Raw genomic sequence first — 15,438 nt, forward strand, 5'->3', positions numbered from 1 at the left:
CTGTTTGAGCCCTGCAATGTCCGTGTGCTAGATAGTAGTACAGGTGTATCTGGGGGTTATTGCAACTGTCGCTGTCTCCTGGCTGTGGCTTTAAATTGCCAATTTCATGTACGTTGAAACAATTTAAATTGCCAAATCAGCAAATCCGGAGCTCAATTGACAAAGCAGCATCGAGTTTGCCCCCACCTCTCACTTCTTTCCCTGTATCCCCTTCACCTCTACCTTGAGGATCTTGCTCAAGCCACTGAACGTACATATTTGTATCCACACATGAATATATACATGTATATATAAGCAGTGGTAGTAGCCTCTCTTGCAGGGTGTGGTTGTGAATAAATTCGTACTTGCTTGATCATCTTCGCTGACTAATGGTGGGGGGGGGGGGTTGAGATGGGTTTTGGCTCCAGGATCAAGGATCAAGGATCAGAACATCTTCTTGCTGAACAATCTTTGATAACGATTTGCTTGCTTGAGTATCTGTTCTAACCCACGGATTGGCATCAAAACTGTGGGATGTCATGTCTCGGTGATGTCCGTGTCACGTGACTAGGTTTCACGTGACACGGGTTTCACGTGACCATATTACATTTGGTAGCTCTGCGTTTATGAAAAATCTTTACAATTTGCGCTTCTTGTTTGGGAGGAAGGCCTTGAGTCATTAGTGGAGGGAAGGCAGCTTATGGATACTTCGAAGCAGTTCACGATTGTAGTCAAGATCGGGTCTTCGTCCTTGGTCGACTCGCTGACGCGGGAGCCAAGGATTGCAAATATGGCCCACATTGTGGAGACCGTGACTAAGCTACGCCGGCAGGGCCACAGGATCGTCATTGTGTCCTCGGGAGCGATTGCTTTTGGAATGAGGGTCATGAAGCTTGAAAAGAAGCCTTCGAAGCTCTCTGCGGTGCAGGCGTTGGCCTCTATTGGCCAAGGGAGACTCATTGGGTTGTTCAACGACATGTTTAGGCAGATGGACCAGACGATTGCCCAGATTTTGATCACGAGAAACGACATTGTTGATTATACTCAGTACAAGAACGCGCAAAACACCTTGAATGAGCTATTGGAGATGGGCGTGATCCCGGTTGTTAATGAGAACGACACGTTGTCTGTGTCGGAAATCAAATTCGGAGACAATGACACCTTGTCGGCGATTACAGCAGGGATGATCCACGCCGATTTCTTGTTCTTGATGACCGATGTCGAGTGTCTTTACACGGACAACCCCCGCACTAACCGCGACGCAAAGCCGATTTTGGTCGTGGACAAGGTGGACGATTTGAATGTTAGTACAACTGACGCGCCGGGAGCCGGGGTTGGTACTGGGGGGATGACTACAAAATTGATTGCCGCTGGTTTGGCAACCAATGTCGGGGTAACGACAATCATAACATTGTCTAGCCAACCTCACTACATCGCTGACATTGTGGCGCACATTCAGTCGCAAGAAGTTGGCGTAGACGTGGAACAGCAGCGAGCAAGCTTGCAAAGGGATATTGACCTGAAGATTATACCACTACACACGAGGTTTCTCAGCTTGCCCCAGGATTCCAAGATCCGTTCCGATAAAAGGTTTTGGATATTGCATGGGTTGAAAACAAAAGGCTCCTTGATTATTGATAACGGCTGTTACCAGGCCTTGACCAGAAGAGACCGTGCGGGTTTATTGCCCGCAGGGATAGTTGACGTTGTGGGGAATTTCCACGAGAATGAATGCGTGGCCATCAAGGTGATCATCAAGAATGAAGAGATTGAGATAGGACACTGTCGTGTTAACTACTCGGCGAATGAGATCAGGGCAATCAAGGGCCACAAGAGCAGTCAAATTGAATCCATCTTGGGCTATGCCGACAGTGAATACGTGGCTCATAGGGACAACTTGGCGTTTCCGCCGTTGACGCCTTCAACCGACGGTTCCTCAACGTCATTGGCAACAGCCTTGGACTGAGCTAGCATGCTCTTGTAGTTGCCCTGGTGGTGTTTTTTGGCGTTGATGGTTTTGGTGCCGATGGGGGTGGTGTATAGAAATATCCTGTATATAAATTAAAGTGACGATATCTTTAATCCGAAAACTGTTGAAGATTTGATTTGGGTCCAAAACCTCGACTCATGCTGCTGTACCAGATCGACCCTTTGCTAGATGACATACCTTTGAAAGATGACAGGATTGTCTCTGTTGAAACGAACGAGTGCAGTGTCTACATAGGCACGGCCAAGGGAAATCTACTTCAGTACTATCTATTTGACGACGCTTCAAGCTACCTTCTAATCACCCAGATCTCAATCAAGCCAAAGCCAATAACGGCGCTTGTATGTTTGGCCAAACTTGGCAAATTGTTTGCCATCTGCGATGGCACGGTGGAAGTTTACCTGTTACCCGACCTTTCCCCATTTTCAACAAACTCAAAGTTGACTGGTGCCCGCGGCATGAGCGCGACTACTAGTGGTGGTGGTGGTGGTGGAGACGGTAACTCCTTGCTCGTTTTCAAAAAGGACCATATCGAATTCGTGCAGCTACGAAATGACCAATGGGTGGTTCAAAAGCAGGTTAGATTCCCCAACGTGCGAAGTAGTAACGCACCGGTACAGGACTTGTTACTTGTCGCCGACGACCAATCGTATGCTATAATTTCAGACAACGTGCCCACTCCATTGTTCAGCTTTGGCGACGGCGTGCCGCCCCACATTGAGCTGTTTGAGACGCCCGAGAGAGAATATTTGATGACAATTCTGACCGATGAAAAAACGTCGATGGCCATGTTTATTAACAGCGTCGGGGACGTGACGAGGGGCACCTTGACGTGGATTGGACACGGGTACCCCTACGGTGGCGTGGCTGTCTCGTGGCCGCATGCTTTTGCAGTGTTTAAAAACACGCTTGTCATGTCCTCGCTCGAGACGTTGGAAAATGAAGTCGTGATGAGCTTGGAAGAGTTTACAACGACTCGCCAATTGGAAAACACTAACGACGTGGTGACAGAGAAGGACGGTCATAGCAGCGGCAAAAAGTTTGTTGTCGTCTCGCGAAAGCCGGTACGTTTTGACGATGCGTCGATGCTGAATTTGACAGGGACCGTTGCATTGCGGATGTGCAATATCCTTTTATTCAGTGAGAGCAAAGTCTATGCGTTGCACCGCACAAGTCCCGTGTTGAAATTGCACAATGAGTTTGAAAACGCACTAAACTCGGACAAGTTTGATACTGTCTTGAATTTCTCCAATGACTCCGATTATGCGCATCTTGTGTTGCTCTTGGCATCGTTCTTGTCTGAGAAAGACCCGCTCCCGCTCTTGACGAAGCGACGCGACGGTGCTCTTGTCGTTGATCCAAATTTAGCAGCCCGGCTTCTTGGCGAGTCAAGTATTCCGTACACGGTTTTTCCGGGACTCAGGGATATCATAGACACTTGGGACTTTTCCGATGAGCTGCTACTAAAGAAATACCTTCTGCAGTTGCTTCCGCTGGACACATCTCCCGAGATCCGAAAGCTTTTTTACCAACTAACTGCTGAAGAAGGAGAAGAAGACGAAAAAGACTTGGTGCGTTTTTTAAACAAGGATACTTGGACTTACTCCGAGGATGATCGGGAGATACTAAATGTGTTGATTGAGAGGTCTAAGTTGCAACTTGCATCCAAGGCATTCACTTTAATGTCATCCATCCCCGATGCGACTGTGGCGTACAAAACTTTCCTCTTGGAACATTTGAACGAAGCACTAGTCGACGATGCAATCGCCTTTCTCGGTGAAGAAAAAATAGACGAAAAGGATTACAGTAAAATCGTCTTGCTGATGATTAAATTGGATAAGGAGAAAGTTTTCAACTTCATTCGAAGTTCAAACAAGTACCTCGAGATCAACAGAAAGATCCTAAGTGAGCTTCCCGATCTGAATGTGAATTTGATCCAAATCGAGCTACTTGAAAAGTTGTGGCAAAAGGACGATGCTTTGCATGGTGACCTTTTCGAAGCAATCAGTACCACTTTGATTTCACAATATGACGCGGACAAGTTTGCCGAGTTGTTGGAGGAGTACCGCAAGGTAAACTCGTTGACGGTGGATAAATGGCCCAAGATTTTCTGGATTGACTATTTGAGCTTCAAAAACAGCGAATTTATTGCATTGTATCGAAAATCATTCGAATTGTACGTGCTGGGGAGGGGGGAAATGACTGCGCCAGACCACGTTCTTTTCCATTACCACAAGATCTTCAAGGAAGGCAACATTAAAGAGTTGTTGGAATTTCGTGACTATTCGACGGCAGAGAGAATATCCTTTACTAGTGGTGAGCCGGTGACTCCTGCCAATCGATTCTACCCTCAGCTTACTCCCTTTTTGCAGCAGAAACCAGTGGATCAGCTCATTCTCGTTTTAAAGGAATACCTCCGCTGGTATGAGTATGAGTCCGAGTCCGAGTCCGAGTCAGTGGAGCCGGCGCTTCAACACTTTGTTGATAGTTACGGGAAGCACTTCTCTCCAGTAGAGCTCGTAACGCTACTTCCAGACTCCATTCCGATTGCCTACTTGGAATCATACCTCAAAAGGGCGTTGAAGCAAGTGACGATGGACAATAGGGATAAAGCAGCGACAAAGAATGTATTGAAGGCTCATCTATCCCTGACGCATCAATTAATACACGATCTTCTATAGAAATCCTAAAAGCTGTAACATGTAATCGAATAAAATGCCGTACCAGAAAATGAACCCCGTTTGTATATTAGACGTGAATGCCTTCCAGCAGCTTTTTTCATTGTCCAAGTCCACTTTGACGATTTCCTTGTATATTCTTGCAATGGCATAGGCACCAGCAATGTAGAAACCAGGACCCATTGAGTTCATAACACCAGCAAACCCGTAAAACCCTGCCTGGGCGATGGTCATTCCTTTCATAATCGTTTTGGACTTGTCGCCCCACGCCAAGGCTGTGGATTTGATGCCGGCCTTGATGTCGTACTTCTTGTCTTGATGCGCGTATATGGTGTCATACGTGACACACCAGATCCAATTGGAAATGAACAACGGAATCGCGACCCAAAGATTCAAGGGAGCTCCCACGGCTGGGAACCCGAGAAGGCACCCCCAACTGAAACAAATTGACAAGATCGCCTGCGGGTAGTAAGTGAATCGCTTGAACAAAGGGTATGCAAAGACAAAGGGCAACGAGAGTGCACCCAAGTAGAAACATTCCGCGGGCAAGCTCAAGAGCACCGCCAATCCAGCAAAGCATTGCACACCCAACCACGCGACAGCTTGCGGCACGGAAACCCTGCCACTAGTAATTGGACGCTCCATTGTTCTCGAGACCTGGTTGTCGAGATTTCTGTCCCAAATATCGTTTATCGTACACCCGGCTCCTCTCATGATCAACGCGCCAGCGGAGAATAAGCCAATGGCAGTGGCAGTGGTGGTCAAGGGGGCAGCAATAGAATACGATGCCATTGTGATTGCCCAGTAACACGGAATCAAGAGCAACAAAGTCCCCACGGGTTTCTCCAACCTCATCAACTCCAAGTAAGGGATCCACTTTGTGGGCATCTTCTTGAGCCATCCCAATTTCGCCTCTCTGGTCAATCTCGCCAATTCCAACTCCTCGGGGGTGAATCTCGATCGGGAAATCTCCAACTGGCTTGGTTGTGGAGGCAACTTGACATTACTCAACTGGGGAAGAATGAGTGACTTGGTGAAGCGTCTCTTGAAAACGGTGCTGCTGTTGAAGCTGCTGCTAAAGGTGCTGCCTATGCGTGGGAGCCTTAGGATATTCATTGGTGAAGGTTTGTTGAAAGGCGCAGGCGCAGGCGAAGGGAAGGGGAGGTGGTAAGGGACCGGTCCAAAGTCGGGCCAACACGATTTTTTTCTAATTTTTCAAATGACATTTTCGGGGTAATGGTTTTCTTTTTTTCGCGCCAACAAGCTAGAGGTTGATTCAGGAAAAGATCAGTTCAGGTCAGCTTGATTCATTTCCATCCAAGTTCCTTCCCGCTTAGCTTGTGGTGTCGGCGCCTCCTTCAAAAGCTTCAAACTCCAGCTGGTCATTTTGCAGCACGCGTTCTCTCATCACCTTGTGGCCATCGATTAACGTCTTTAAATTTGCCACTTCCTCTGTGGAATCGTTTGTGATCTGCTTAAAGTCGAATATTTGCCGACACATGGGGCACAATCCCTTTGACGATTCCTGCTCTAGCCATCTGAGGATACAGTGGAGATGGAAGTTGTGGGTGCACCCAACCCCCAAGATCAAAGGGCAGTCGTCTCCAGGGTATTTGCAGCTGGGACACGCGCCATCGAAAGAAACACGGCATATTCCGCATAGTTCTTCAATGTAGCCGGCCGAGTCGTTTTCCGCCGACGGTGCTAGGTCCCAGTGCCAAGTGCAGAACCCCCTCCACTCAACAACTGTGACTTTCATTAAGAATTGATTGATGATGGTTCTGGTTGTAAAGATCAGGTGTTGCCAAAGTTGATGATTTTACTCGCGTGGAAAAAAACAAAAAACCACATTATAGCGACAACCATGACAGGACATGGTGAGAGGTTCAGAATCCCACCCAATCTCCACGATAGGCTATCTTTGCTAGCTTGATTGGTGATTGAGAAGGCGATTGAGAAGGTGATTTTAAAAGACAAGTTTGTTGAGGTGTCCACGAAAATTCACTCTTCAGTTAAAGGGGGGGGGGGGGGGAGGAGGGAAGGAAAAGGGTCTAATCTATTTCTAATCAAGTGTTTTTCTTATAAACCAAACCTTTAAAGATGTCAAAAGAGTTGCCATCTGGTTGCAAATGCAAACGTTCGCCTGTCGCTATATCCTCAGCTATCAACAACCCAAAGTCAGGGGTAATGCCCTTGATTTGGCATGTTTTTCTGTTTCCGCCCGCTCCGTCCACGTCCACGGTCTGGTCCGAGTGGAACCACCGCTTGTAGTACAATGGCAAGAACGGCTTCAAGCCGGATTTTTCAAAAACTTTGTAAAACAGGTCGACTGTCGACATTAGCCGCGCCAACAAAAGCTCGGGCTCATAAGGAGGCAACGCCGATAAGTTCTTTGCTTTGCGGACATTGTTCAATTTCTCCAACACCAAGTTCAACGACGTTGTTGGCGCCGGGTTGGACACATTAACCCCGCCGCCCCAAACCAAATGGTACAGGCCGTCCATGTACTGCGAGTTGACCAAAGCGCCCGATATTTTCACATACTTTTCGTCATCTCCGTCCACGGTGGAGCCCACTTTATGCTCGAGACTGTCAATGTACTCGGGCTTCAACACGAAAATATCGTTGGGCCATTTCAACCGTACGGGCAAGTTTTCGTACCCGACACCTTTACCGCAAGACGTTGAGCTGCTGCCGTATCCCAAAATCGACTCGATCAACGCCAATCCGCACAAGTACTGGAGCGTGACTATCAAGGACGACGCGTCTTTCGACTGCGGCACCCGAAACAAGATGGAAGTCGCCAAGACTCCGCGTGGGTTTATCCAGACATTGCCGCCGCGTCCCCTGCCCGCTATCTGTGTCGATGCAGTCAAGGTGAAGCCATTGGGAAGCTGTTTCAAAAAAGCCGGGTTTCTGTCAAGTAGAGTGTTTGTGGAGCCAATCACCTCGGCGTAGCCCAATATCCCCCCGAATCGGCAGCAGCCCTCGGCCCCAACCAATGATTTCAAGCTGTCAAAGTATTTGCCCATGTTAAAGTAAGGGGTCACCTTGCCTGACGGGATCTCCTCGGTGAAGTTGAGATAGGTGGGTGTCTTGTGATCCAGCTTGAGCTCACCTTCGTGCAAATTCTGAAACACAAAGACGTCATTGCTATCTTGAAACACGCCCCTTTCCACGTCCAAATTACGTTGCAACGAGTCTTCCAATTCTCTGATTTTCTCGCCCAGGGGAGACGCAATAAACACCGGTGTGATCGACGGCACTGTAGAGTCGACGTCTTCGCGGACACGGAGGCCCAATTTTTTCAACAACTGCTTCAAAAATAGTTTCCTGTTGTGGTTTGTCTCCTGCAATGTCTGCACCACCGGTTCAAATTTCTCCTCCACCTCCTTGAACAACGACGGCGAGTACTCGGGGTGAGTTCCCGTCAAGATGACATCTCCCTTGCCGACTTTCGCGTAAACAACCGCGGCCTTGTCGGCGTCTTCAATGTCGGTTGTGCCGTCATACAGTGCCAACACTTGGACACCTTTGTATTTCGAAGCTTCAGCAAAAAGTCCTCCGCCGTTGTAGTAGTTAAACACAGTCAGCGGCGCGCCCGGTAGCAAGCTCGTGTTCACGAGCAACTTGACGGCTCGTGCACCAACCTGCAGCTCATATTGGAACCCTTTAAAAGCGCAGCCGCGCGATGTGCCTGGATAAAACTTGAGCTCTCGTGGACCGGAAACCTCCAAGGGAGTTCCAACTTCAAATTCACACCTCGCGGAGGCGTAGTATCCTCCAGCGCAGAAACCCATAAACTTGCCTCCATTCTTGACGTAGCTCGTGATTCGCTTGTTGCCCTCGCCATTGAGTATCTTGCAAAAGGGCAAGTCGGCACCCCCTGGTATGACCAACACTGACGTTTTCCTCATCCACGGCTCGGTGAGGAGCACGGTTTCACTCACGGCAATGACTGCATAGTAGGCTGATAGGTGTAGTCTCAACGACTCGAGACATTGCTTCACGCCTTCAACGGTCGTCCCTGGGCCCGAGTAAACTAGAACGTTCATTACCCTGGAATGAGCTGCAAAGTTGAATCAAATCCTCCAAAAAGTGACCCAAGGCCCATAAAAATAACGAACAAGAGATCGTGAAAAAATCTCAAATCTTAGCGAGAATATATATATGACTTTGAGTCACCCCCCCCCACGTCAATGTCCCTCATCGATGTCAATGATAAGGTCACACTACACCCGAAGCCTGGGTTCGTCGTAAAGACAAAGATCTTGGAATGCAAGGATGCCTCGAGGGTCCTGACAAAAGTGTTTATCAATATATGTCATGACGAGCAGGTGCCTAAACCGCTGGTGGAGTTTGAAGCGAGCGTCGTTTTCCCGATGATCATGGAGAATCAGTGGGAGATCCCTCTCGTTGTTTCTCGAGAAAAGAGCACTGCCGATAAAAAAGGTTTTCCGTCGTTGGTGTATGACTGTTGCATCAACTCCCAGTGTTTTACCTGGTGCCAAGTCAGCAAGGATTTGCGACTTATTTTGGTGGAGTGGTGCATCGAGTCTGTGGAATTGATATATTCGGTGGTGTTGGAGAGGGACTACAGCGTTCCCAAGATGTTGTCCAAGGGGGAGCTAACAGAAACCGAAATCACCAGGCAAGAACTCGCCGAGGTGGGGATGAAAAAATTGCAAGACATGAAACGAGACGAGACCCTGAACTTGGTGGTGGATTTGAGGGTCATGGATGAGGGAGAGAAAGAGGAGGAAAAGGAGGTAGGCAGCGAGGTCACCCTTTCAGACTTGTTAAATCGAGCTGCCCCGACTCCCAAGAAGAAGAAGAAGAAGTTGATTGACGAAATAGACTCGGTGCCCGAGCGTGTCTACCAACCTAAACCTCACAAGCCGGGTCCAACACGCATCAACTACGAAATAACCTTTAGAAAAATCAACAAGGACTACAAGATGTGTATCATAATCGATACAAAGCCGGTCGATCCCGCTAAGTTCGAGGCGACCTACTCCTCGCTGAGAGCGGTCATCGTCATCAAGAGTCTCGACCCCCAGTACATTTTCCCTCAAAATGAGCTAGTGGTGCCGATTCTGCACGAACAGGTCCAATCTTCCAAAGACCTCCGATGCTTCTGCTGCGATTGCAAGCTATTCATATTTGTATAGTAGCTGCAGGGCGAGCACATCAACCTAACCAATAGATAAAGAACAAACAAACAAACAAGCTCACACGCGTTGATATCTCTGCATCTCAGTAAAAACATTTCGATTTCGCTGTAGCCGTGGTTTGTTTCATTGTTGCTTGTTGATAAGCGAGATACAGGGCCAACTCTCCCACCCAGTCAACGGCCGCATCGAGGAATAAAAATCCCGCTAATACTTTCGATGGTAAACGACGCCTTCTTTTGAGGCGATAGATGGAAGAAGGCAGACGAAAGGACGAAGGCGGGGTTTGAAAAATTTTGAACTACAGCTGTTGTTTGGTTCTTTCTTGTTATAGCATTTCAAGTTTTCTTTCCCTTTGGAGAAAATGAACGCCGAGGAGCCGTTATTGATTGGGGCGTATAGGAGCTACGAAACTATTGACCAATTTGACGAGGATGAACAGATTACCTACTCGCTGGAGCTCCAGAAATTGATTGGGTCGTCGGCCCCACTTGTTATCACGTTTTTCCTACAGTACACTTTTGCAGTCACCTGCTTGTATTCGGCAGGATTGTTGGGCCCGTTGGAGCTAGGAGCGTGTTCTTTGGCCATTTGCACTTTCAACATTTCCGGGTTGGCCATCTTCCAAGGCATGGCTACGAGTCTAGACACGTTTTGCTCACAGTCTTTTGGAGCGGGCAACTTGCACGGCGTCGGGGTCTACTTCCAGCGGTGTTCGTTGGTGATGCTTGCAACCATGGTGCCAATGTCATTCTTTTGGTGGAACGCGCGTTGGGTGTTGAGCATCTTTATATCTGACGATGAGTTGACTTTGATGGCGCAAAGGTTTCTTCGCATCCATTTGATCGGAGTCCCCGCGTACATTTTCATCGAGTCGGGCAAGAGGTTTTTGCAAGCGCAGCACATTTTCCTGGCGGGCACCTACGTCTTAGTAGCAGCGGCCCCCTTCAACATCTTTTTGAACTGGCTCTTGGTTTGGAACGGCAAGACTTCGTTGGGCTTTGATGGCATACCGTTGTGCATTGCCATCACATACTGGGCAATCTTGCTAGCAGGTTTTGGCTACGTGGTGTTTGTTGACGGCCGCCAATGCTGGGGAGGCTTTACCAGCAAGGCGTTTAGCAAATGGCTCGCAATTTTGAAATTAGCCATCCCTGGCGTCATCATGGTTGTTTCCGAATACCTTGCCTTTGAGATTATGGTGATTTTTGCCGCTTCCTTTGGCACGGAGGCCTTGGCGGCGCAGTCGATTGCGGCAAACTTGGCCTCTTTGGTCTACCAGCCGCCATTTGCCTACGCCGTGGCATTGAGCACGCGTGTTGGCCACCACATTGGAACAAAGAAGATCAAAGGAGCCAAGATCGATACAAGTTTGTTTTACTTTAGTGCTGCCGTCATTGGATTGATCAACTGTTCCATCTTTGTCTTTGGAAGAAACTTGTTGGGCAGACTTTTCACCGATGACGAGACTGTGTTGCAGACCACGGCTGGATTGAATGTCTTGGTTGGCATAAACCAGATTGCCGACACCTTCAACGTGTTGGGAACGGGTGTCTTGCGTGGACAGGGGCGTCAAAAAGTCGGTTCGATTTTGAACTCGATTTCCTACTACGTTATTGCCATCCCGTTGGGTTACACCTTGGCGTTTAAACTCGGATTTGAGTTGAAAGGTCTTTGGTGCGGGTTGATTGTGGCCGTGATGTTCTTGGCCACTACCCAGTGTTTTGTGATTGCCCTGAGTAACTGGACACAGATCTTGGAGAACTCCGACAAGATACACGATTGAGGTGGAATAGGGTAAGTAGATGGAAATAGAGATGGAAATAGAGACATTGATAGAGATAGAGGTTGAGACATTGACAGAGATAGAGGTAGATTCAGAGGTGGAAATAGAGGTAGAGATAGAGGTGGAGATAGAGGTGGAGATGCCTCTTCTCGCGAAAAAAGACAATACAAAATTGTAGAGGACGGCTGCACTTTACCTATCTCATCTCCATTCAATCCACCCCAAATGGTCCGCAAATTTGACAAGAAAAACGCAACAACCTATAGTGTGGTGCACAGGGCCCACGATGATGCTCGTTACTTTGAAGAGGACGCATCGAATGTGTTGGTGCCGACTGCTCAGACTCTGCGTTCCACCAAGAAAAAGGTCTTTACCAAACATGATCTCGAGAATAAACTAAAAGACAAGCTAAGGGCCAATGAAGGTATGGCTGCTCAGTATGGGATAACTTTCGATGACTCCAACTACGACTACATGCAGCATTTAAAACCTATTGGCAAATCTGAAGATGGTGTTTTCATTCAGGCCAAGGGAGGGCCGAAAGTGAAACAGATGAGTTTAGAAGAGGCGCTTCGAGAGCAGCTCCCTTCAGATGAAAAGAGGAAAGTGGCGCGGGATTTGAATCAAAGTATACCCGATGAATTGAAAGGTTTCCAGCCTGATATGGACCCCAGATTGCGGGAGGTCCTTGAGGCATTAGATGATGAAGCGTATATCGAGGATGTGAAAGTAAGGGCTCGACCTGGCAACCACAACGACGACGACGAGGAAGGGGAGGAATACGATGACGATGTGTTTGCAGATTTGTTGAAATCGGGAGAAGTTGAAGATGAGGATGAATTTTACGGGGATGGAGAGGAATATGACGAGTGGGACCTTGACAACTATGGCGATGAGTATGGTGTAAACTACGAGCAGCCGCAGGAATTGGAGGGTAACGACAATGTCAATGCAAACTGGCAGCAAGAATTTGCGCAGTTTAAGAAGGAAACTAAGAATCGGGAAAACGAATGGGACTCTGACGACGATTTTGATAATGAAGAAGAAGAAGAAGAAGAAGAAACAGAAGAAACAGGGGATACGCTAGGGGAACTACCGAATGTCAAAGGGTCCTCCAAATCAAAGACTAAATTGCGCAAGAAAAAAGGAGCAATGACCGACACGAGCTCGTTTTCCATGTCCTCGTCTGCGCTATACAGAACAGAGGGATTATCGCTTCTTGACGACAGGTATGAGCAGCTACATAAGAAGTACACCAATAATGATGAGGCAAAGGCTAACGCGAGCGCGAGTCATAAAACTTTCAACATGAAGGAAGAGAGAAACGACTTTGAAGGCATGTTGGATGACTTTTTAGATAACTACGAATTGGAAAGCGGAGGCCGAAAATTGGCCAAAAAGGACCAAGAAAAGGCCAAGTTGCAAGCAGCTGCAAATTCGGTATCCAGAGGTAAACGGGCGCAAAAGATGAACAGCGCATTTGAGAGATTGCAAATAGAGTAAGGAGATATAGATTTCGATAGATGCTGTTCCCTTTTTTTTTTTTTTTTTATTAGTTTTTAGTTTCTTGATTTCTTGATTTCTTAATTACAAACATTCTCAATTATAGATTTCGAACTGGGTCGAAATAAGGGTGCTCCATAGCTTCTTTAGCAGTTAATCTTTCCTGGTGGTCGTACCTCAACAAATTGTCAATAAAGTTTAGAAACTCATTCGATACCAAGTGCTGGTTATTCTCGTTAATGAACCTGTCCCATGGTCTCCGATTATAATAACCCATATCCTCGTATTCACCACCCAAGGTTAAATTGTACTTGTCAAGGTATTTATTCAAGTTATTGGTCCCCAATACTCTCACGATTTGCACCAATTGGTCGGTATTGGACTTGCCGTGGAAAAACGGCTCCTTCATGAAAACCATTGATGCCAACATGCAGCCAAAGGACCAAAGATCTAGTGAGTAGTCGTATAATCTGTAATCAACCAACAACTCTGGACCTTTGAAATATCTTGATGCTACTCTTACGTTATACTCGGTTCCCGGGTGATAGTATTCTGCCAAGCCCCAATCGATAAGTCTCAATATCTTCTTGTCGTGGTCAATCATTACATTATGTGGTTTCACATCTCTGTGCATGATACCCATCGAGTGGCTATAGTTGAGTGCCTTTAACAACTCAAACATGTAAAATCTTATATCAAAGTCTGTAAATGTTGGGTATAGAGTCCGGAAATCAATATTGTTGACATTTTCAAAAATCAACCCGGGGGTCTTCAGCTGCGGTTCTCTAACAACGTCTAATAGGCGTATAATGTTGGGTCCATTGACTAGATTTTTCAAAATCGAGATTTCCCTCTTGATCTTTTTTCTCTTGACTGGTTTTAGCACCTTGATGACCACTTTCTGGCCTTTCACCAAGTCCAATCCCAAAAACACCTCGGAATATTTACCTCTTCCAATCTTCCTCAAGATTTCAAAGTTTTTTTGGTCATTCCAGTCGATAGACAAGGACTCGTAGTCGTAATACGACGTTGGCTTTGTAGATAAAACGTCCAAATCTGCTTGATGCGACATTTTATAAAGTAACCAAATTAATATAGCAAAGTTTGATAGCCAGAAAAGTCTTTTTAAAGAACGATACAACAATTTGGAAAAGAAATCAAAAATTGAAAAAAAATCAAGTCAGTGAAAGAATAAGCAGAGGGGAGGGGCGAGGGGGAAGACAATTGCAGCGTCCTATCTTGGTTCTTCTTCCCCTTTTTTTTCCGTTTTTCGTTTGTGTTTTTTCTTTTTCTTGATGTGGCTGATGGGAAAGCCGTTTCAACCAGCGGACAAAGGATTTCCCGTGTGGTTTCTGTTACAAGATAAGTCACCCTTCTGCGTTGATGAGGGTTGGGGTCGGCTGGGAAAGGGGAAAAAGAGAAGATATTGTTTTCAGTTGTTCCGCCTCGATGGTGATGTGTCAGGAAACTCCTTCTGTGGTCCAATACAGGATTCTTGACGGCTGATGGAGGTTGATGAAGACTGGTATGGGCGGGTCCTATCGTGTATATATCTCTTTTTCTCTCTTTCTCTGTTTCTCTCTCTGTCTGTGCCCTCTGTTTCCCTCTCTGTGGTTCCTTCGTACTCTCTCTATGGCTCTATCACGGTGTTTCTCTCCTTGGAGCTGCTGGGAACTTTTTGTAATTTTGTTGATAGTCACAATTTCTCTGGGTCACGTTGCACGACCCTCTCACCACAACCACCAGAGCAGCCAACAACGGAACCCCATCAGACAGACTCCTGCTCTTCGTCCGTCAAACACCAGCGGCCGACAATGGCATCTAGTGTCTTCGGGCTTGCCAATCAGCCAATCAAGCAGTCAATTTTTTTGGAAAAGAAGCATCTCCGTTCACGAGGGGCCAGCGTACAAGTGCTGCCACCCTAGACATGCAGAAACCAACGACATAGAACCATGGTCTGGAAACAACGCGGCTCAACAGACGGTGGAACTGTAAGATCCCAGCTAGACCTCGTGTTCTGTAACTTGCATCCTTGGTTGTATCGTACCTCGCCAATTTTTGGCAGCACATATGTGGTTGTCAAAAGACAAAATTCTGGTTCCTTTTGCAACAACATTTTTCTTGCAAATTCTCTACAACACCAACCGCGTCAGTACGTACGCTTTCCATCTTCTTTCTAATTGCTACTAACCGCTGCTTAACCTGTATCCATCATCAACAACCCAGAGCACCCTCTGGTGCAACATACGAATAAAAAAAAAATAATGCCCAGTGCGGGATTCGAACTCGCAACATTCCCGTTTTGCCATCGACACATGGTAGCGCCGCTTTCTG

General features: G+C 47.1%; 9 protein-coding genes across 9 annotated transcripts; 5 read left to right on the forward strand and 4 right to left on the reverse strand. All coding sequences in view use genetic code 12, as the record gives it.

Annotated features, from left to right (window-relative positions):
• Positions 1–679: 679 nt before the first annotated feature.
• LODBEIA_P20240 (uncharacterized protein) lies at positions 680–1,945 on the forward strand (the record flags this gene model as incomplete). Its single annotated transcript, XM_066971978.1, has 1 exon — positions 680–1,945. One exon carries the CDS (start codon positions 680–682, stop codon positions 1,943–1,945), a length of 1,266 nt encoding a protein of 421 aa, XP_066828962.1.
• A 161-nt stretch (positions 1,946–2,106) lies between these two features.
• LODBEIA_P20250 (uncharacterized protein) lies at positions 2,107–4,647 on the forward strand (the record flags this gene model as incomplete). The annotated part of the gene is made up of 1 exon (XM_066971979.1): positions 2,107–4,647. The coding sequence occupies one exon, from the start codon at positions 2,107–2,109 to the stop codon at positions 4,645–4,647; it is 2,541 nt and encodes an 846-aa protein (XP_066828963.1).
• Positions 4,648–4,652: 5 nt separating this feature from the next.
• On the reverse strand, positions 4,653–5,760 carry LODBEIA_P20260 (uncharacterized protein; the record flags this gene model as incomplete). Its single annotated transcript, XM_066971980.1, has 2 exons — positions 4,653–4,659; positions 4,721–5,760. The coding sequence occupies 2 exons, from the start codon at positions 5,758–5,760 to the stop codon at positions 4,653–4,655; spliced, it is 1,047 nt and encodes a 348-aa protein (XP_066828964.1).
• Positions 5,761–5,977: 217 nt separating this feature from the next.
• LODBEIA_P20270 (uncharacterized protein) lies at positions 5,978–6,403 on the reverse strand (the record flags this gene model as incomplete). The annotated part of the gene is made up of 1 exon (XM_066971981.1): positions 5,978–6,403. One exon carries the CDS (start codon positions 6,401–6,403, stop codon positions 5,978–5,980), a length of 426 nt encoding a protein of 141 aa, XP_066828965.1.
• A 307-nt stretch (positions 6,404–6,710) lies between these two features.
• On the reverse strand, positions 6,711–8,699 carry LODBEIA_P20280 (uncharacterized protein; the record flags this gene model as incomplete). Its single annotated transcript, XM_066971982.1, has 1 exon — positions 6,711–8,699. One exon carries the CDS (start codon positions 8,697–8,699, stop codon positions 6,711–6,713), a length of 1,989 nt encoding a protein of 662 aa, XP_066828966.1.
• A 144-nt stretch (positions 8,700–8,843) lies between these two features.
• Positions 8,844–9,815, forward strand: LODBEIA_P20290 (uncharacterized protein; the record flags this gene model as incomplete). Its single annotated transcript, XM_066971983.1, has 1 exon — positions 8,844–9,815. The coding sequence occupies one exon, from the start codon at positions 8,844–8,846 to the stop codon at positions 9,813–9,815; it is 972 nt and encodes a 323-aa protein (XP_066828967.1).
• Positions 9,816–10,179: 364 nt separating this feature from the next.
• LODBEIA_P20300 (uncharacterized protein) lies at positions 10,180–11,601 on the forward strand (the record flags this gene model as incomplete). The annotated part of the gene is made up of 1 exon (XM_066971985.1): positions 10,180–11,601. One exon carries the CDS (start codon positions 10,180–10,182, stop codon positions 11,599–11,601), a length of 1,422 nt encoding a protein of 473 aa, XP_066828968.1.
• A 225-nt stretch (positions 11,602–11,826) lies between these two features.
• LODBEIA_P20310 (uncharacterized protein) lies at positions 11,827–13,104 on the forward strand (the record flags this gene model as incomplete). Its single annotated transcript, XM_066971986.1, has 1 exon — positions 11,827–13,104. The coding sequence occupies one exon, from the start codon at positions 11,827–11,829 to the stop codon at positions 13,102–13,104; it is 1,278 nt and encodes a 425-aa protein (XP_066828969.1).
• A 100-nt stretch (positions 13,105–13,204) lies between these two features.
• Positions 13,205–14,176, reverse strand: LODBEIA_P20320 (uncharacterized protein; the record flags this gene model as incomplete). The annotated part of the gene is made up of 1 exon (XM_066971987.1): positions 13,205–14,176. One exon carries the CDS (start codon positions 14,174–14,176, stop codon positions 13,205–13,207), a length of 972 nt encoding a protein of 323 aa, XP_066828970.1.
• Positions 14,177–15,438: the final 1,262 nt, after the last annotated feature.

Source organism: Lodderomyces beijingensis (genome assembly GCF_963989305.1).
Source record: "Lodderomyces beijingensis strain CBS 14171 genome assembly, chromosome: 2".
Taxonomy (NCBI): Eukaryota; Fungi; Ascomycota; class Pichiomycetes; order Serinales; family Debaryomycetaceae; genus Lodderomyces; species Lodderomyces beijingensis.